At 48.3% G+C, this 21382-nt stretch overlaps 2 protein-coding genes across 2 annotated transcripts; both read left to right on the forward strand.

The window, feature by feature from the left end:
* Window positions 1–690: 690 nt before the first annotated feature.
* On the forward strand, window positions 691–5978 carry LOC119311327 (protein DETOXIFICATION 40-like). The gene is made up of 7 exons (XM_037586967.1): window positions 691–1229; window positions 3689–4320; window positions 4414–4470; window positions 4563–4801; window positions 4929–5047; window positions 5146–5232; window positions 5603–5978. The coding sequence occupies exons 1-7, from the start codon at window positions 897–899 to the stop codon at window positions 5672–5674; spliced, it is 1539 nt and encodes a 512-aa protein (XP_037442864.1). The 5' UTR covers window positions 691–896; the 3' UTR covers window positions 5675–5978.
* A 1269-nt stretch (window positions 5979–7247) lies between these two features.
* On the forward strand, window positions 7248–9380 carry LOC119311328 (F-box/kelch-repeat protein At3g23880-like). The gene is made up of 2 exons (XM_037586968.1): window positions 7248–7848; window positions 7951–9380. Exon 2 carries the CDS (start codon window positions 7953–7955, stop codon window positions 9213–9215), a length of 1263 nt encoding a protein of 420 aa, XP_037442865.1. The 5' UTR covers window positions 7248–7848; window positions 7951–7952; the 3' UTR covers window positions 9216–9380.
* The last annotated feature ends 12002 nt before the right edge of the window (window positions 9381–21382 follow it).

Here is a 21382-nt window from a genome sequence, read left to right on the forward strand (position 1 = left end):
CACGCACCCCAGAGTTCAAACCTCTCAAGGGTTTGCGGAACCCGTAATCCGACATCTTGGTCTTTTTCTTCTTCTTGCTCGGATTGGGATCGGATGTTGTCCCAATTTCAAATGCTTCAAGCTTTGACCAATTGGGATCAGATTGGGAGCAAGGATGGAGGACAACGAGGGTCCGGGTGCGGGAAAGGTTGGAGGACGGCGGGAGGAGGACGAAGGGTTTGATGGATTTGGTGCAATTTGGGGTGGGTCGGGTTGTCGGGTCCGACGTGACGGACGCGTCCGGACGCCCCATATCCATCCTCGGTCTGCCCGGGCGTTTGAGACCCGTTTAAGAAGCCCGTTCAGATCGAAAAAACGTGATCGAACAATGACCCAGCAGTCCGTTCGAACATATGAGATGAGTTTGAGATGGCCGGAACTACCGTAAATATGCGGGCCGGCGGCGAAAAGCGCATCTGCTAGTTGTTCCGCCGGTAATCCAAGAAACACGACATGTTTCGATCTAGAAGCGGTAGAACTGCACGTATCACTCGCATGCGAGCAGAGACCAAATTAAGTAGAGCAGTAAAGACGCACCAATTTGCGACTGTGCGTGGCGGCAGATACAACAAACATGCTCTCGCACGCACTCCAACCGCAAAACCCAATAGCCGCGAGAGCAAAAACTCAAACCAAACTCCACATTTCCGGAGGAGGCGAGCCAAAAGGACACACAGCAGCCACAACCCAATTCCTATTTTTTTCCTGGCCGCCGCCGCCGCAGCTTTTGTTTGATTTATATAGCCCACACACGGGGCAGCGCCGAGCAGAGCTCCTCCTCCATCCTCCTCTGCATCTCCGCCCTCGGCCACAGGAAACAGCGGCAGGCAGGAAGACACGCACGCACGCACGCACCCATGGCTGCGGACAGCAAGCTGCAGAGCCCGCTGCTGCCGCCGCCGGCCGGTAGCGAGGGCGGCGGCGACGACGAGGGGCACGGGGCGGCCAGCAAGCGGCTGGAGAGCATCCTGAGTGACGAGTCGGTGCCGTGGGCGCGGCGGATGTGCGCGGCGACGGCGGTGGAGATGCGGATGCTGGTGCGGCTGGCGGCGCCGGCCGTGCTGGTGTACATGATCAACTACCTCATGTCCATGTCCACGCAGATCTTCTCCGGCCACCTCGGCACGCTGGAGCTCGCCGCCGCCTCCCTCGGCAACACCGGCATCCAGGTCTTCGCCTACGGCCTCATGGTACGACCCACGCCCCTTCCTCCTAATACAAGTCCTAGATTAATCATGCACTATTACGCACGGGATTACGCAATCCTCGATGGATTACGCACACGATCGTGCAATCCCCGCCAAGAGACCCGGCAGTGTGATGCGATTTCTCCCCTTTCGTAGAGAAAAAAGAGAGTGCAATTTCTACGGCGTATCATGTCATGTCACATCCGGAGTTCCTTTTCTCTTTTGAAAACATGTCGCGTCGTCACCCTACCTCGTGCCTTCGTACCAATTATTCAATCATCGGTTCCAGCTCGTGTAATTTAAGCTCTCAGATCTCAAAGCCTCTGTGAATTGTCCTCACCGACGTGATAGATAGATAGATACATGACGGCTGATTATGGACTTGTGGAAGGGCGGTAGGTAAGCGAGACACGTAGTCGCCCTCGCTCTAGAATCTACTACTAGATCATCCAACCCAACGGAGCGCACGTGGGAGTGAATGAGGATGCCGCTGCTACCGGTGCATGCTGTGCGCCCTCAATAGGACAGTGCCGACTCAACCTACTGTATTTATACGTAGTAGCTATTTTGGTGGGCTGCGGAATGAATACAAATAATAATCAAACATGGAGGGTTTTTTTTGGACCTATCAAACATGGAGTTTGAATTGCATTCGAGAATGCGTTCCATACACTTAGCTAAATTTGCATATGATAATGATGCTTCTTGTAGTTGGGTCGATGAACCCCCAGATTTTCTTGTAAACACTCCAGTGAACGGTGTAACTGTTTTATACCAAATCAATAAAGCTAGGCATGATGGCATTCCCTAAAAAAGTTTCTGATTCAGATGCTCTTATTTTTCAGACGTGCTCTCATTTGATTTCAAGTGCTCTTATTTTCCAAAATCAAAATGAACTTCAGGTGCATTTTCCGAAATCGCCGCAAACTGAAACGCCACAGAATATTCACCGGAATTTAACAAAATGAGCTTCAGGTGCATTTTACTTCCTCATATATTCAGAGGAGTGCCACAATCGATGCCTGACCGGCAGCCGCCAGCGTTTGCAGCGCAACCCGGCCGCCGATGAAGTTAAGTGGCCTTGTTTTGTTTGTGTGCTTATTATTGACTACTCCTGAAGGATAGGCTCGGTCCTTCCAGACTGCAGCGTTGGCTTTGCTCCTTTGGACCTTTGGTGCAGCAGGGATGCGATTTCTCCGGCGCATCATGTCATGTCGCATCAGGAGCTCCTTTTTCTCTTTCGAAACAGAAAGTCACGTCAGGAGCTCGTGTCTTCCTACTGCCAATTATTTCGATCCTCCATTCTAGCCTGTGAGCAGTCTCACCTACTTCACGACTGGTTATGGACGCCGGGAGTAGTTCTCACTTCTCACCTATAGAATCTGAGTGGGTAGATCCAACCCAACACACGTGGGAGACATTGCTACCGGCGCGCCCTCAATGCTATCGCCCTACACGACTGTTCTGACATTCAAACGCTATCTTTTTCTTATAATTTTTTTTTTGCGGGGAGGACAGTGTCTGTCCTCAGCCTACTGTACTCATAACTAATTTGGTGGGACCTGTAATTGAAAACAATAATTGAACTTTCTAGTTCCAACCTTTCTTTTTCAAATGTTCATTTTAGTTTTTTTTCATTAGCCCCATTCCAGTTAATGTTGGAGGGACCATTCATATGAATTTATAAATGTTTGAACTGTATTTTGGAAGACATTTCATATAGCTTCATATGCTATTCAAACGCGCTTACTTTCACACATGTGTCCTTCTTTTATTTTCAATGTTGTTTCAGAAACGAGTTCATTGCACTTGACATGTTTTCGATTTATTTCGGTCTAGCCACAAAATTAACTTCAGGTGCATTTTTCTGAAAACACATTCCAGAACTAGTCAAGATGCACGTCGGATCAATTACACAACATTTTCCTAAATTTCAGAAGATCCTCGTATATTCAGACCAAGTGCCACAGTCTAAAATTCAGGAATTTCATACTATACATCATGAAAACATGCCGCAAACAAAAGATACATTTCAGAAAAGTGCCACTAGCTGAAGTATCACTTTTTTTACGGATATTTTTTTCAAATGCATTCCAAGTTCAAAGGTACACTTCAGATCTATACACGACCATTTCACATTTAAAAAAAAATCAGATGTATTTACAAAAAGGCACAAAAACTAAAGCAATTTCAAATACAAAATTGAAATTTGAATGCAATTTTGCATAGGATTTTTATCATATTTCTTTCCTAATGCATAATTGCAGATATATCGCACATGCATTTGTCAAATATTTCATTCCTATTTCTTAATTCGAGGTTCATTTATATCTGCATTATATAATTATTTCATTCAGGTTTCACAGTTTCAAATACACTCCACATCAGTTTCACAAAAATCAGAAGCATTTTGAAATTACAAAACTAGAATTATAATTAACCAACTCTGCAACGCTTTGCAGCTTGGCATGGGGAGTGCGGTGGAGACTCTATGTGGGCAGGCGTACGGCGCGAACAAGTTCGACATGCTGGGCATCTACATGCAACGTTCCACTGTCCTGCTCATGGCCACCGGCATCCCGCTCGCCGTCCTCTACGCGTTCTCCCGCCCCATCCTCATCCTCCTCGGCGAGTCCCCCGAGATAGCCAGCGCCGCGGCCATCTTCGTCTACGGCCTCATCCCGCAGATCTTTGCCTACGCCGCCAACTTCCCCATCCAGAAGTTCATGCAGGCGCAGAGCATCATGGCGCCCAGCGCCTACATCTCAACGGCCACGCTCGCCGTCCACCTCGTCCTCAGCTACCTCGTCGTCTACAAGTTTGGGCTGGGGCTTCTGGGCGCCTCGCTCATGCTCAGCATCAGCTGGTGGATTATCGTCATTGGGCAGTTTGTATACATCGTCACCAGCAGCCGGTGCCGCCTCACTTGGACTGGATTCTCCCTCCAGGCGTTCTCCGGCTTGCCTGAGTTTTTCAAGCTGTCCCTTGCCTCCGCTATCATGCTCTGCCTCGAGACTTGGTACTTCCAGATACTGGTGCTCATTGCTGGCCTCCTCAAGGACCCCGAAATGGCTCTCGCATCGCTCTCTGTCTGGTAACTGGTTTTTATTTGAACTTGTCTTTGATTGCCTGTCTGCCGAGATGATGATGCAACTAATCATTCTGTTGTGTTTATGTGTGCTTGCAGCATGACCATTTCAGGATGGGTGTTCATGATCTCAGTTGGATTCAATGCAGCAGCTAGGTAAAGTTGTTAACCGCTTGCAAAGTTTTCACTAGCTTTAACTGCACCAGGTAAAATGAACTGGATTCTTACATGCATGTTTTGCAACACAGCGTGAGGGTGAGCAATGAGCTTGGAGCCGGCAACCCCAAGTCAGCGGCGTTCTCGGTGGTGGTGGTGACGGTGCTGTCGTTCATCTTGGCGGCGATAATCTCGATAGTCATCCTGTTCTTCCGTGACTACATCAGTTACATTTACACGGGGGGCGACGATGTGGCAGCGGCGGTGTCCAAGCTGACGCCTCTCCTGGCGATCACCCTCATCCTCAACGGCATCCAGCCAGTATTATCAGGTAGTATATCAGAACACACAGAGAAGATAAATTTTTTCTGTTCAGTTTTGGGGCTCTCAGCTTTAGACAGAAGCAACCAAAGCATTAAATTCTTTTGGATGCACACTGATGTGGATGTTATGAGCAGGGGTGGCCGTGGGGTGTGGGTGGCAAGCGTTCGTCGCCTACGTCAACGTCGGCTGCTACTACGTCGTCGGCATCCCTCTTGGCTGCCTCCTCGGCTTCTACTTCGACCTTGGTGCGGCGGTAAGGCATCCGTGGATGGTTCTGGATAACCTACCTCACCCTGATCAATCATTCATATCACTTTCTTGACATATAACAGTGGGTGACACAAAATGCAGGGCATATGGAGCGGCATGATTGGAGGCACCTTTATGCAGACCGTGATCCTGGTGTGGGTTACCGTGAGGACCGACTGGAACAAAGAGGTACGCACATGAGATTCCCTCGACCGTCCGTAATAGACATTAGGATCTGCAAGACTGCAATGGATTTCTCTAAACTCTAGCTATGCGAGACCGTGATATTCCAACGGATACATATTCTGAACCAACATTAATACAAATTTACTCCCCCCATCCCACAAATATGAGATTGTTTTTCAAGCTTACATAACTTGAAAAACTGTCTTATATTATGGGACAGAGGGAGTAGTTAACAAGCCACACATTGCAGAGTTGAACACCCCAAAAAGACCACCAATACGCCATACTCACATTACAAGATTAGCAGGTGGATGGTGACCTGGTGATTATCTACGAGAAACACACGAAGACTTACCTTCTGATCTGATTGCAGGTGGCCGAAGCGAGGAAAAGATTGAACAAGTGGGAAGGCAACAAGATGCCTCTATTAGCAGGCCAAGAATGAAACGGTGGATCCTGTATATGATCAACAGAAATGTGGTTCGTTCGCAATTTGATCTCCCTAAAATGTGTAAAGTGCATTTGTTCATCGTGCAATTCACCATTGAAATTCCGTACTTCCGTTCTGCTATTCCGGCTTCGCAAGCACGGTAGCAGCGGCGATCTTGTCATGTTACTACTAGCTAGTATAACGGGATTCTATGGCGATGATAGATTAGTGTGGGTGGATGAGATCACTTTTTGTGTGAGATATCAATATTGTTGGACAGCGGTCAATAAAAGTTCATCCTTTGGTCTTCAAATTCTTCTATCTCTGAAACTCTGGACCCAACTGGTAATCTCTTTTCATCATTGTCTTGCGACTTCTCACCACCGTCATGCGATCTTCAACACTGAATCCCATGTTGACAAGCTTCTTATTTCCTACCAAATTGCGGACATACTTCTTTTTTGAAACAAATTGAGGACATACTTCGTTAACGTGGTTACCATGCTCTTGAACTTCGCTAACCACCCATGCAAGTGTTGCATGATAGTACTTGTATCTTTTGACAACACTAGCAATGTGCCCGTGCGTTGCAACGGATCCAATGTAGAATAATACATATTCACAAATTTGAAAGAAAAAAATGTCTAGTTTTGATATACATATATACTAAAAATATTTTATGTTTCACCCAAAATATATTTCTTCGGCTGTTTTGATGAGGTAAGAGGAAATGTGCTTGGTTTCAAGATACTAAGAGGTTTTCTATAAATTGGAGCGGAGAAGTGAGATATTGTTGCAAAAAGGCCATAATTTATAGCACAGTCGTTAGATGCAGATCTAATGGTCAGAATTGACAGATTGCAGACACCATCATCACCAACTGAGTTTTTTCTATAGGAGTAGAGATTTGCTACTTGTTGGCAACACTTCAATACCTACTCTTTGACTTTGTTAAATATAAATTGCATTGCCAAACACATCCAAATTATTACATGGAAACCACACACTATTCGGGCGGTAAGTGGTAATCGCTTGCTAGTTGCAACAAAACAGATTTCAGCTTTTTTTCACCTAGAACTTCTCGAGTGTCATTTTTTTCTTGCATGAAATCTTCCAATCTATTCATCTTCAACCATGGCACTGCAACGAATACCAAAATAATAAAAATTACATCCAGATTCGTTGACCACCTAGCGACGACTACAAGCACTGAAGCGAGCCAAAGAAGCGCCGCCGTCATCGCCCCTCCATCGTCGGAGTCGGGCACAACTTATTGTAGTAGACAGTCGGAAAGTCACAAGACCTCATAGGACGAGCGCACCAGAATAGCAACCGCGCAAATGAAGAATAACGTAGATCGAAAGGATCAAACCCGAAGACACACGAACGTAGACGAACGCCAACGAGATCCGAGCAAATCCACCAAAGATAGATTCACCGAAGACACACCTCCACACGCCTACCAACGATGCTAGACGCGCCACTGGAACGGGGGCTAGGCGGGGAGACCTTTATTCCATCTTCAGAAAGCCGCCGTCGTTTCGCCTTCCTGAGCAGAACACAAACCCTAACGAAACTGAAAGGAGCGACTAAAAATGAAGCCCCCCCGCCGGCCCTTGGCAGGATCCACCACACCTCCATGGCCCTAGGGCCACTGGAGACGAGGCGGACCTGCGTCGGAGCCGGCAAGAGACAGAAACCCTAGCTGATTTTTTTTAGCAGGAGGAAGAGGCTCCTCGAGCGTCATTCACCATGAAAATTTGCACCCTCCTAGCACACTCAAGCATCTTTGTTGACAGTTTTTTTCCTGCTATTTCGGTCGAATTTAATATTCATTAAATATTAGATGAGACGAGAGGCAATGCAATGATATCATCAAGATCTAGTTCGGTTAAATTGCTAAGAGGAGAGAAGAGCCATTGACACGGAGTTTCTACACTCGATCTCAGATGCATCTTCGTAAACAGTAAAAAAAACAATAGTTTCAAATGCGAACACAGCTCACTGTGGGCCATAACTCTTGAGGCCCATTTTGGTTGAGTTCGTGACCCTTCTCAGTCCAGTCGAGTCCCAACTGCCAAAGGCCGAAACCCTCGACCAGTGCGGCGGCCACTGACCACCGGCCGCTTTCCCCTCCGCCTCCGGCATTCTCGTCTCCGGCGATTGCCTGCTCCCCGCCACCGCCCTCGGTAAGATTAACTCCTTCGCGCTCCTTCGCAGGCAACCCTACCTGAATCCGTCGTCAATTTGGCTCCCTCGCTTCGCTTGCTCACGACATCTATTTACCGCAGCGATGCTTTCCTCAGAGCTGCGCCCCGCCGCCTCCAGCTCCGGCGACCTGCCCGCGGACGCGCTGTACGAGGTCCTCCTCCTCCTCCCGGCCAAGGAGCTCTGCCGCCTCCGCGCCGTCTGCCCCGGCTGGCGCGCCCTCACCTCCGACCCGCTCTTCGTCGCGGCGCACAAGTCCCGCCACCGTACTGCGCTCCCGCTCCTCGCCATGGGCTACTGCGACGGCAGTGGGGTCAATGGCGTTGCGATTTCGGATCTGTCGGGCAACGTCGTGAGGAGGATTCGAAGCACCGGGTATGAGGTTGTTAGGGTGAACATTGCGTCGGGTGATGCCATTGGCCGGTTCACAAGCAAGGACGATAGCATCTGTGTTGTGCGCACACGGCTAGACCTTGTCTGTTTCAACTGGAATTTCTTCTCTGGGTCCTTCTGGGTGCTGAACCCAGCCACTGGAGCTACCATCGACTTGCCAATGGGCTTCTCTGAGGAAATTGCGCATGAGCTAGAGGTGAAGCCAATGAAGGAATATAGGTGCAGACGTGAGTCGTTTGCTTTTGGGCAGGTCTCCTCTAGCAGGGAGTATAAGGCGCTCCGCATCTCTAGAGTTGATGACCGGAAGGTATGTGAGGTTATCACCTTTGATGACACCAACCATGGAAGCTGGAGGAGAAAGCAGGACCCTCCGTCCCATATCTGTACCAGTCACAGGATGAGAAGTGCGGTCGTCGATGGGGTGGTGTACTTCCTGATGGAATTTTGCTACTCTAATTATGAAACTGGAGTTATTACCATTGAACCTGGTAGCGTAGCTTCTTTCAACCTCGACACAGAGGAGTGGATGGGTGTTCTACGTGGTCCAGAACAGCTGGAGAGGTTTTTGCAAGACAACGGGGGATACACTTACTCAGGACTTGAACACGAGTTATCATTGGCTGAGTTGAACGGCTGCTTAGTTGTGGCTCATAATATTTATGACATATCTATGGACTTGTGGTTTTTGACAGATTTTGAGAAAGGTATTTGGGTCAAGAAATACAGCTTGCCTTCACATGTTGCTAGGCTTTTTTGGTATCCTTTTCTCATGTTACATGATGGGAGAATTTTCTTCAGTGGGATGGATTGTCTGGAAGGTATATTAAGTGATGGAGAGAAAGGAGAGGGATTTCTGCAATGTTATGATCCAAGGAATGGCACATGTACTGATGAACTAAAACTGAGAGATCCCCGATCAATCGGCATTTACACAGGAAGCCTGCTGAGTTTATAGAGTAGCTGTTGCTAATGAGGTGAATAATTCATCGTACTGTCCGTTTTCCTTATGTTGTAATGTGAACAATTAGTGAGACAGTGGACTGATGCATGCATTGATGAAAAAGTACTTTTGTGCCTTCCAATTAAAGTATATTATCGTAATATTTGATAACATTTTGCATGAGAAGATTTGCAGTTTTTGGTTCGTTCCATTTTGTATGGCAATTTCAGGAGTTTGGTCAATAAGTTGCTACTATATGCTATAGTCAGTTCGTAATAAACAAGCTTTGGGAGTCTTTCAAAATATAATACACTGCTCCTAGTGCAACATATGAGTACATGAATGCATAATTTGTTCCTTTCTTCAAACAGATAAGGATTTGCTAGGTAAACAGTAACATGTTCCCTGAAAGTGATCTTCAGATAAGGATTTGCTAGTATGAAGCCAACTCTGAAGATCAATGCTCATAAAGAGTGTGCTTACTGTACTCTGTTTTACCTTTTTCTGCGCTGGGAGCTAGTTGGATACTTGGATTTTGCTGATCTTGGTCTTGTGACTGGTCTTTTGAGTGTGTTTGGTCTTCCAGTTTTATACTCCCTCCGTTCGGAATTACTTGTCTCGGAAATGGATGTAGATACATCCATTTTCGCGACAAGTAATTCCGAATGGAGGGAGTATGCTTGCATCTGCATTTATGTGGATGCCTTTTAGAACATGGTATGTCTTTTCTGGATGAACTAGGAAACATATATTCAGTAACGAAGAAACGTGGTAAATTCATAGAACAAGTGAGTTGTTTTTGGTATACTAGTAAGTAGTAACCATGCACGTATAAGGCTTCTCACATGAAATTTGTCTTTAACATCCAAAGGATTTCATGCCTAGTACCTCCCTTCGTCCGAAATTACTTGTCGAGCGACAGGTAATTTCGGACCGAGGTAGTATAATTCTTTCAGTGAAGAAATAAAATTGTTGACTCCAATGAAGCTTTTAGTACCTAAAATCATCAATCAACTTCTAAAATACTTGCTTTAGAACATGTATATGCGCTTATGTGGATGGCTCATAGAACATGCTCTCTATCTTATATTTTTTGGATGAAACTCGGAACATATATTCAGTACTGAAGAAACTTGGAAAATTTCTAAGAGCCAGTTTGCTTTTGGTTAACGCGGTTCAGTCAAGCATCATGCTGCTGAACTTGGATGTCGTCGAAGCACCGGTTGCACCTCTGATCCATTTGCATCCATCCAGCCAGCTCTGCTGTAAGATTCTTTTCACTCTGGTAACGGTCTGAAGTTGAGATGTATCGGTCAGTTTGGACGGTGTCCTGGGCAAAAATTGGTGTCTAAATGTAGCCTGAAAATGCAGTGATTTTTGCCTGGCCAGGCACGGTGAAGATGTGGGTGTTTGCTTGCTGTCCTGGCCTGAGAAAATAAGTACTCTGCTTTTGGATTGTAATGGCACAGATTCCAACAGAAAAGGCTTTGTGACCATGTGATTAAAATAAAGAAAAATAAATTAGAAAGAGAAAAGAAGATGCCTGGTACCCAGGCGTCCGTTTTTGGCGCCTCGACCAGGGAGCAAACCAGGCGTGCTGCCTCATGCCTGAATCAGGAAGAAAACCAGGGCGCCTACCAAACAGACTCCAGGCACACTTCAGGCAAACATCCAGGCCAGGCTAGTGCTGCTGAGGACACAATCCAAACTGACCCGAAATTCAGGAGCTCACCAACTGTTGCAGTTTCAGGAGATCGTTCCTCACCCTCTTAGCCTCCATCCACCTCCCGCCGTTGGCTGAGTGCTCTCCGGAGGGTAGCATCAGGTGGTTGGAGCTCACCGTCGACGACATCCTCGCCGAGTAGCTCGACAAGAGCGGTGCTATGACCAACGCCTCGGTTGCCTATCCCAACAGCCACCATGCGGTGACTCCTCCCTCACGCTCGGCGAAGCAGCCTCATCTGGCTGCCGACACAACATCTTTTCCCATGTCACGGCTGTCCTCGGCAGTGTCAGCCAACTTCCCCATGCTGAATGGCGGCATCCGGCAGCGACGAGGTCTCTTCCTCCTGCGCGGGCCAGTCATGTATACAGTCACCTGCCTAGTCAGCACAGTAAAAGACAATACCACCACAAATCATCTCCAAAACTATTTGGGTGGACATTTATCCGGTTTGCCACATTTGAGGGGCTTAGAGCATCTCTAGCAGACCCCTTAAACGCCTGACGAACTACGCTTTTCCTGCCAGATTTACGGGAGCCCAAAAATCTGGCCCGAGCAGATCCGGCAAAAATGGCCCGACTCGTAAAAAGTTTATGGGAGGCCCGTAAACCGTCCTCGCATCCGGTGTGTATGCCGGAGCCCGGGCGATTTAGTGTATCCCTCCCCTTTCTCCCATTTCCATCTCCGCCGCAAATTGTCAAACTCCTGCGACAAACTGATCCCCCTCTGGCGGGGTTTTGCCGCGGTTTGCCGAGACGACGACAGGGGCGGGGCGTTGTGGCGGCAGGGGTTTCAGCGAACGCGGGCTTCGGGTGTCGCGGTGTGTTCATCGCCCACAAGCGTAGGAACGACAACGAGGTAGGCGGCTCCACCCTTCGCCCTCCCGTGTCGGACGGTGATACGTCTTCGTCGTATCTACTTTTCCAAACACTTTTGCCCTTGTTTTGAACTCTAACTTGCATGATTTGAATGGAACTAACCCGGACTGACGCTGTTTTCAGCAGAACTCTCATGGTGTTATTTTTGTGCAGAAATAAAAGTTTCGGAATGACCTGAAAATCCACGGAGCAACCTTTTGGAATTAATAAAAAATATTGGCGAAGTAATCAACGTAAGGGGCCCCACACCCTGTCCACGAGGGTGGGGGCGCCCCCCTAGGGCGCGCCCCCTGGACCTCCACCGACCTCAACTCCAACTCCATATATTCACGTTCGGGGAGAAGAAAATCAGAGAGAAAGATTCACCACGTTTTACGATACCGAGCCACCGCCAAGCCCTAAACTCTTTCAGGAGGGCTGATCTGGAGTCCGTTCGGGGCTTCGGAGAGGGGGATTCGTCACCGTCGTCATCATCAACCATCCTCCATCACCAATTTCATGATGCTCATCGCCGTGCGTGAGTAATTCCATCATAGGCTTGCTGGACGGTGATGGGTTGGATGAGATTTAACATGTAATCGAGTTAGTTTTGTTAGGGTTTGATCCCTAGTGTCCACTATGTTCTGAGTTTGATGTTGCTATGACTTTGCTATGCTTAATGCTTGTCACTAGGGCCCGAGTGCCATGATTTCAGATCTGGACCTATTATGTTTTCATGAATACATGTGAGTTCTTGATCCTATCTTGCAAGTCTATAGTCACCTACTATGTGTTATGATCGGGCAACCCCGAAGTGACAATAATCGGGACCACTCCCGGTGATGACCGTAGTTTGAGGAGTTCATGTATTCACTAAGTGTTAATTCTTTGGTCCGGTACTCTATTAAAAGGAGGCCTTAATATCCCTTAGTTTCAATAGGACCCCGCTGCCACGGAAGGGTAGGACCAAAGATGTCAAGCAAGTTCTTTTCCATAAGCAGGTATGACTATATTCGGAATACATGCCTATATTACATTGATGAACCGGAGCTAGTTCTGTGTCATCCTATATTATAACTATTACATGAGAAATCACGTCCGACATAATTATCCATCAATGATCCAATGCCTATGAGCTTTTTACATATTGTTCTTTGCTTAGTTACTTTGTCGTTGCCACTGTTACAATTACTACAAAACTGCTACTGTTACTTTTGCTACTATTACCGTTACTTCCATACTACTTTGCTACTAAATACTTTGCTGCAGATACTAAGTTATCAAGGAGTGGTTGAATTGACAACTCAACTGCTAATACTTGAGAATATTTTTTGGCTCCCGTTGTGTAGAATTAATAAATTTGGGTTGAATACTCTACCCTCAAAAACTGTTGCGATCCCCTATACTTGTGGGTTATCAAGACTATTTTCTGGCGCCGTTGCTGGGGAGCATAGCTCTATTCTTTGAGTCACTTGGGATTTATATCTGCTGGTCACTATGAGGAACTTGAAAGAGGAAACACTACTGGAAACAGATTCTTTGCCGTCCGCCATGGCAGACGGCAAAGGCATAGATCCCGGATGGCAAACATCTTTGCCGTCCGCCAGCAGACGACAAACTGTCTGTCTAAACAGGTGCCAACAAAGGCCTTCTTTGCCGTCAGCTTTTGCGAAACTGACGGCAAACGATTGTGTCGTCCACCCCACTACCGTCTGAGGCCAGCAGACGATAAAGACTACAGACGGTAGTGGGGTGCCGTCAGAGCCGTTAGGGCGTTAACGACACTCTTTGTCGTCTGCCAGCTGACGGCAACGATTCAAAGGTCTTTGCCGTCCGCCAGCGGACAACAAAGAGCACAGTTAGGCCAGCACTGGGAAGCTGCCACGTGGCCAGCTATGCCGTCCGCCAGCGGACGACAAAGATTCAAAGGTCTTTGTCGTCCGCCAGTGATGTCTACTACACAACCTTCTTATTGTAGACGTTGTTGGGCCTCCAAGTGCAGAGGTTTGTAGGACTGTAGCAAATTTCCCTCAAGTGGATGACCTAAGGAGTGGTTGAATTGACAAAGAGAGTCTTTTGTGTCCCCAACACACCCAATACAATGGTAAATTGTATAGGTGCACTAGTTTGGCGAAGAGATGGTGATACAAGTGCAATATGGATGGTAGATATAGGTTTTTGTAATCTGAAAATATAAAAACAACAAGGTAACTAATGATAAAAGTGAGCGTAAACGTTATTGCAATGGTAGGAAACAAGGCCTAGGGTTCATACTTTCACTAGTGTAAGTTCTCTCAACAATAATAACATAATTGGATCATATAACTATCCCTCAACATGCAACAAAGAGTCACTCCAAAGCCATTAATAGCGGAGAACAAACGAATAGATTATGGTAGGGTACGAAACCACCTCAAAGTTATCATTTCTGTTCAATCTATTCAAGAGTCCGTAGTAAAATAACACGAAGCCATTCTTTCCGTTCAATCTATCATAGAGTTCATACTAGAATAACACCTTAAGACACAAATCAACCAAAACCCTAATGTCACCTAGATACTCCATTGTCACCTCAAGTATCCGTGGGCATGATTATACGATATGCATCACACAATCTCAGATTCATCTATTCAACCAACACAAAATACTTCAAAGAGTGCCCCAAAGTTCCTACCGGAGAGTCAAGATGAAAACGTGTGCCAACCCCTATGCATAGGTTCATGGGTGGAACCCGCAAGTTGATCACCAAAACATACATCAAGTGGATCACGTGATATCCCATTGTCACCACAGATAATCACGACAAGACATACATCAAGTGTTCTCAAATCCTTAAAGACTCAATTCGACAAGATAACTTTAAAGGGAAAACTCAATCCATTACAAGAGAGTAGAGGGGGAGAAACATCATAAGATCCAACTATAATAGCAAAGCTCGCAATACATCAAGATTGTGCCATAGAGAGAACACGAGAGAGAGAGAGAGATCAAACACATAGCTACTGGTACATACCCTCAGCCCCGAGGGTGAACTACTCCCTCCTCATCATGGATAGCACCGGGATGATGAAGATGGCCACCAGTGAGGGATCCCCCCTCCGGCAGGGTGCCAAAACGGGCTCCCGAGAGGTTTTTGGTGGCTACAGAGGCTTGCGGCGGCGGAACTCCCGATCTATTGTTCGCTTCGATGTTTTTAGGGTATATGAGAATATATAGGCAAAAGAAGTCGGTCGGGGGAGCCTCAAGGGGCCCACGAGACAGGGGCGCACCCAGTAGGGGGGCGCGCCCCCCACCCTCGTGGCCATTGTAGGGGAACGTAGTAATTTCAAAAAAATTCCAACGCACACGCAAGATCATGGAGATGCATAGCAACGAGAGGGGAGAGTGTCATCCATGTACCCTCGTAGACCGAAACCGGAAGCATTAGAATAACGCGGTTGATGTAGTCGTACTCTTCACGGCCCAACCGATCAAGCAGCAAAGGTATGACACCTTCGAGTTCTAGCACACGTTCAGATCGATGACGTCCCTCGAACTCCGATCCAGCCGAGTGTCGAGGGAGAGTTCCGTCAGCACGACGGTGTGGTGACGATGTCGATGTTCTACCATCGCAGGGCTTCGCCTAAGCACCACTACAATATTATCGAGGAGGACTATGGTGGAGGGGGGCACCACACATGGCTAAGAGATCGATGATCTGTTGTTGTGTCTCTAGAGGTTCCCCCTGCCCCCGTATATAAAGGAGCAAGGGGGGAGGGGGCGCGCCATGGGGAGTCCTACTCCCACCGGGAGTAGGACTCCCTCCTTTCCTTGTTGGACTTGGAGAAAGGGGGAAAGAGGAGGGAGAGAGAGGAAGGAAAGGGGGGGCGCCGCCCCCATCTCCTTGTCCTATTCAGACTAGGGGGGAGGGGCACGCGGCCCAGCCCTAGCCGCCTCTCCTCTTCTCCACTAAGGTCCATCATGGCCCATTAAGCCCCCGGGGGGTTCCGCTAACCCCTCGGTACTCTAGTAAAATCCCGATTTCACCCGGAACACTTCCGATATCCAAATATAGGCTTCCAATATATCAATCTTCATGTCTCGACCATTTCGAGACTCCTCGTCATGTCCGTGATCACATCTAGGACTCCGAACAACCTTCGTTACATCAAAACTCATAAACTCATAATATAACGGTCATCGAAACTTTAAGCGTGCGGACTGAGGGAGTCCCGGATTAGGGGGTGTCCGGATAGCCGAACTATCACCTTTGGCCGGACTCCTGGACTATGAAGATACAAGATTGAAGACTTCGTCCCGTGTCCGGATGGGACTTTCCTTGGCGTGGAAGGCAAGCTTGGCGATACGGATATGAAGATCTCCTACCATTGTAACCGACTCTGTGTAACCCTAACCCTCTTCGGTGCCTATATAAACCGGAGGGTTTTAGTCCGTAGGACGAACAACAATCATACCATAGGCTAGCTTCTAGGGTTTAGCCTCTCTGATCTCGTGGTAGATCTACTCTTGTACTACCCATATCATCAATATTAATCAAGCAGGAGTAGGGTTTTACCTCCATCGAGAGGGCCCGAACCTGGGTAAAAACATCGTGTCCCTTGTCTCCTGTTACCATCCACCTAGACGCACAGTTTGGGACCCCCTACCCGAGATCCGCCGGTTTTGACACCGACATTGGTGCTTTCATTGAGAGTTCCTCTGTGCCGTCGCCATCAGGAAGGATGCCTCATCCCGTCTTTAAAGACGGCACTGTTGCTAAAGGAGCTTTGGCTATCGGCCAAACTCTCCGGCTAGGCGGTTTCCTTATGACCGTCTGTCCGGCCACCGCGCCGACGATGACTTCTCGGGTCATCGAAAGCAATCTTCACGTTAGCTCAGAACTCGCCGAACATTTAGATCCGATGGAGATCTCTTCCGTAAACGAGCTCTTGGATCGCATTGCCACCCTGGGAATCGCTACAGACTACGATCAGATTGGGCCTAAAACCGATCTGAGAGAGATCAATTCTCCCCAGGTTACCCACCATGTTGCCGTGGTTGAGGAGCAATACGGCGACCCTTCCTCGATTTTAAGGATTAGCTATGTCCGGATTCCCAATCCCTCCATGCCGGATTCCCGCGGAGGGAAGGACGTAACTCAAGCCCTGAACCTAAAGTCAGGCAGCAGGCTAGGTGCATTGGACAACATCCAAGAACCCAAGCTTCCGAGTTCGGAAACTTCTTGGCCTTTGAGCCTGAGATTGGATGGGGTTCCGGATTTAATTCCACCCGCCCACCCAAACATAAGAGATCTATCCCAAATCTGACAAGAGCCCGCAGAAACAGTACACCATTACTGGGCCAGATTCCTCCTGGTTATGAACAGAATAAAGGACTGCCGTGAGGAGGACGTGATTACATTCTTTCGCAACAATTGCACGGACAAGGGAATCCTCAATGACGTAAGTCGTCGTGAAATTACACGCTTCACTGACTTGGCGTCCATAGTACGAAAGTACTGTGAGATGGAAAGCGCCTGGAAAACCGAAATCAATTTTTGGGACAATTTGGCCCTGAATACAACCCCAGTCCGAAATAAAAGGGTGCATCATCACCAAGCACCTGGGTTAAATACCAAAAAGCAAAAACCCTCTATAGGGCATGGAACTGTACTGGAGGGATGGCTCAATGGACCCTGCAAAATTCATAGTATAGAGGGCACCACTCCAACTCATAGCCTTAGGGCATGTTGGATACTACGGCAGGTGGCCAAAAGTGGCGAAGAGCTTCTAGCTCCAGAGCATCAGCCCAAGGATACCAGTACGGTATTAACAGTCTTCGAGACGTTCACATCAAATAATATGCGGAAACAAACACTCCGCAACCTTGCCGAAGTCTAGCAAGTAGCAACAATAAACCCATGGAGTGAAACGGCTATTACCTTTAATGCTAGTGACGAACCTAAATTCCGAACAGCCCGAGCACCAGCCGCACTGGTCCTCAGTCCAATAGTGGACGGCTTTCGCCTCACAAAGGTACTCATGGACGGTGGCAGCGGATTGAACCTCATTTACGAGGAAACCCTCCGAAAAATGGAAATAGACTGGAGCCGCATTGAGCGAAGCAGCACAACCTTTAGAGGAATAATCCCTAGTCGGGAAGCATGCTGTACAAAAAAAATCACACTGGATGTGGTATTCGGCATGCCGGATAATTACAGGTCCGAGGAGGTCACGTTTCAAGTGGCCCCCTTCAGCAGCGGATATCACGCTCTATTAGGACGAGAGGCATTCACAATTTTTCAAGCTATACCCCATTACGGGTACATGAAGCTCAAAATGCCCCGGCCCAACGGAATCATCACTCTTGCTAGTGACCCGGACATAGCACTCCGCGCCGAAAATAAGACAGCCGCACTGGCCCTTGAGGCACTATCCGAAGCCCTAGCGGCCAAAGAACTCATTGCGCTGCGCTCCACGGTGAATAGGGATGATGTGATACTCGATAAGAGATCCAAGTCCACCTCCTTTAAACCAGCGGACGAAATAGTCAAATTACAAGTCCATCCAACAGACCCTACAAAAATGGCCTCCATCCCGGCACAATTAAACCCTGATGTAGACGCCGCACTACGAGAATTCCTTCGCGAAAATTGGGACATTTTTGCCTGGCACCCTTCAGACATGCCAGGAATCCCACGCCGGCTGGCCGAGCACAGCCTAAACATCCTAAAAGGATTCAAGCCAGTCAAACAGGCTCTTCGGCGTTTATCTGAACCCAAGAGACAGGCCATGGGAGAGGAGCTAGCCAAATTATTGGAGGCCGGATTCATCAGAGATATAAAACATCTGTACTGGCTAGCAAACCTGGTGATGGTACCAAAGAAGGACAAATCTTGGCACCTATGCGTCGATTTTAAGGACCTCAACAAGGCTTGCCCAAAGGATCCCTTCCCACTCCCCCGCATCGATCAAATTATCGACGCTACCGCAGGACATGATTCATTGTGTTTCCTCGACGCATAATCCGGCTACCACCAAATTAAGATGGCAGAGCCCGACCAGGCCGCAACGGCATTCATCACCCCATATGGCCCATTCTGCTTCAACACAATGCCCTTTGGGCTCAAAAATGCCGGCGCAACATATCAGCGCATGATTCAGACATGTCTGGCAAACCAGATCGGCAAAATTGTGGAGGCATACGTAGACGATGTGGTCGTCAAAACCAAGCACGTCGAAACTCTAGTAGACGATTTGAGGCTCACGTTCGATAATCTCCGAACATATGACATTAAGCTTAACCCGGAAAAATGCATTTTCGGCGTACCAGCCGGAAAGCTCTTGGGCTTCATTGTATCCGGTAGAGGAATTGAAGCAAACCCAGCCAAGATCCGAGCTCTGTCATAATTGGATATCCCAAAGGACCTCAAACAAATACAAAAATTGACGGGGTGCGTGGCGGCTCTAAGCCGCTTTATCTCCCGTTTAGGAGAAAAGGCGTTACCTCTTTATCGCCTTCTCCGACGCACCGAACACTTCGAGTGGACGGATGCCGCCACGGCCGGACTCAAAGAAATAAAAGCCATATTGGCAACAAACCCGGTCCTGGCCGCGCCCAACATGGGCGAACCAATGCTATTATATATCGCGGCAACTCATCAAGGTGTGAGCGCAGTGCTCGTTGTCGAACGAGAAACGGACGGACACAAGTTCCCCCTTCAAAAACCAGTTTACTACGTGTCCACTGTCCTAACTCCATGCAAGTCACGGTACCCGCATTATCAAAAGATAGCGTACGCAGTATTCATGGCATCCCGGAAGCTGCGACACTACTTTCAAGAGTGTTCGATAACAGTAGCCTCCGAAGTACCTCTTAACGACATTATAAACAACCGCGACGCGACGGGCCGGATTGCCAAATGGGCCATTGAGCTCCTCCCGTTCGACATAACCTACAAGCCACGGCGAGCTATTAAGTCGCAAGTTTTGGCCGACTTCGTCGCCGAATGGACTGAAGCCGAACTCCCTAAAGAGTACGGCGCATATTCCAACTGGATAATGCACTTCGACGGCTCCAAAATGTTGGCCGGTCTGGGGGCTGGCATCGTTTTGACGTCCCCAACCGGAGATACAGTTCAATACGTACTCCAGATAATGTATACGGACTCCAACAATGCAGCCGGATACGAGGCCCTTCTACAAGGCCTCCGGATGGCAGTCTCCATGGGCATTCAACGCCTAGAGATGCGCGGGGATTCGAACCTCGCGATATCCCAAATAAATGGAGACTTTGATGCCAAGGATCCGAAAATGGCAGCTTATCGCAACGCCGTCCTAAAAATGTCAGCTCGGTTTGAAGGGCTCAAATTTCACCATATAGCCTGGGATAACAACCAGGCAGCAGACATATTGGCGCGCATTGGCGGAAAGCACGATGCCGTCCCTCCCAACATCTTCCTAGAGAGGCTGTTCAAGCCATCCGTACTATGGGAGGGAGAATCCAGAAATAACAACCTGGACCCAACCGCACTGCCCGACGCCGAACATTCTGACACAATTGGTGGTTCTGCCAACGAAGTAACATCTTCAGCCCGCGTAATAATGGCAGTCATTGCCCCGTGGATGGAACTATTCCTAGCCTACCTAACCAGGTAGGAACTTCCCGAGGACCAAAACGAGGCCCGCTGCATAGTGCGGCGATCTAAAGCCTATAAGGTCCATGAGGGAGAGCTTTACAAGAAAAGCACAATCGGAGTCCTTCAAAGGTGTATCTCCGAAGAGGAAGGGCGGAACCTTCTGGCTGAAATTCATGCCGGACTCGGCGAGCACCACGCCGCAGCCCGGGCCCTTGTAGGCAAGGCCTTCCGTACAGGATTTTATTGGCCGACGGCCCGGGCAGATGCTCAGGACTTAGTCCAACGATGCGTCGGTTGCCAGCTCTTTGCTAATCAAAGCCACATGCCACCCACCGCCCTCAAAACTATACCCATCACCTGGCCCTTCACGGTCTGGGGGCTTGACATGGTTGGACCCCTTAAAGGAGGAACCCACAAGCAAAAATACCTACTGGTCATGGTGGATAAATTCACCAAATGGATAGAGGCCAAACCTGTTAAGACGGCCGAATCCGGACCGGTGATAGACTTCATATCAGGGGTCGTACACCATTACGGTGTCCCCCATAGCATCATCACTGATAACGGCACGAACTTTACGGCTGACGAGGTCAAACTCTGGTGCAAAAACATGGGCATCAAGCTCGACTATGCTTCAGTCTATCACCCTCAAACTAACGGTCAAGTCGAGCGAGCAAATGGTCTAATCATGAGCGGCATCAAACCCAGATTAGTGCAGTCCCTCAAGGAATCTAACACGCACTGGGTAGAGGAGCTCGACACCGTACTCTGGGGGCTGCGGACCACTTCAAATCGCACCACCGGATTTACACCATTCTTTATGGTATACGGCGCAGAGGCAGTTCTGCCCTGTGACATAATTCATGACTCACCTCGCGTGCGCATGTACGAAGAAAGAGAAGCCAAGCTCGATCGGCAGGACAGTTTGGACGCATTGGAGGAGGAGTAGGACGTGGCAAAAGCCCGTTCTGCATTTTATCAACAA

This window comes from Triticum dicoccoides, chromosome 5B, assembly GCF_002162155.2.
Source record: "Triticum dicoccoides isolate Atlit2015 ecotype Zavitan chromosome 5B, WEW_v2.0, whole genome shotgun sequence".
Taxonomy (NCBI): Eukaryota; Viridiplantae; Streptophyta; class Magnoliopsida; order Poales; family Poaceae; genus Triticum; species Triticum dicoccoides.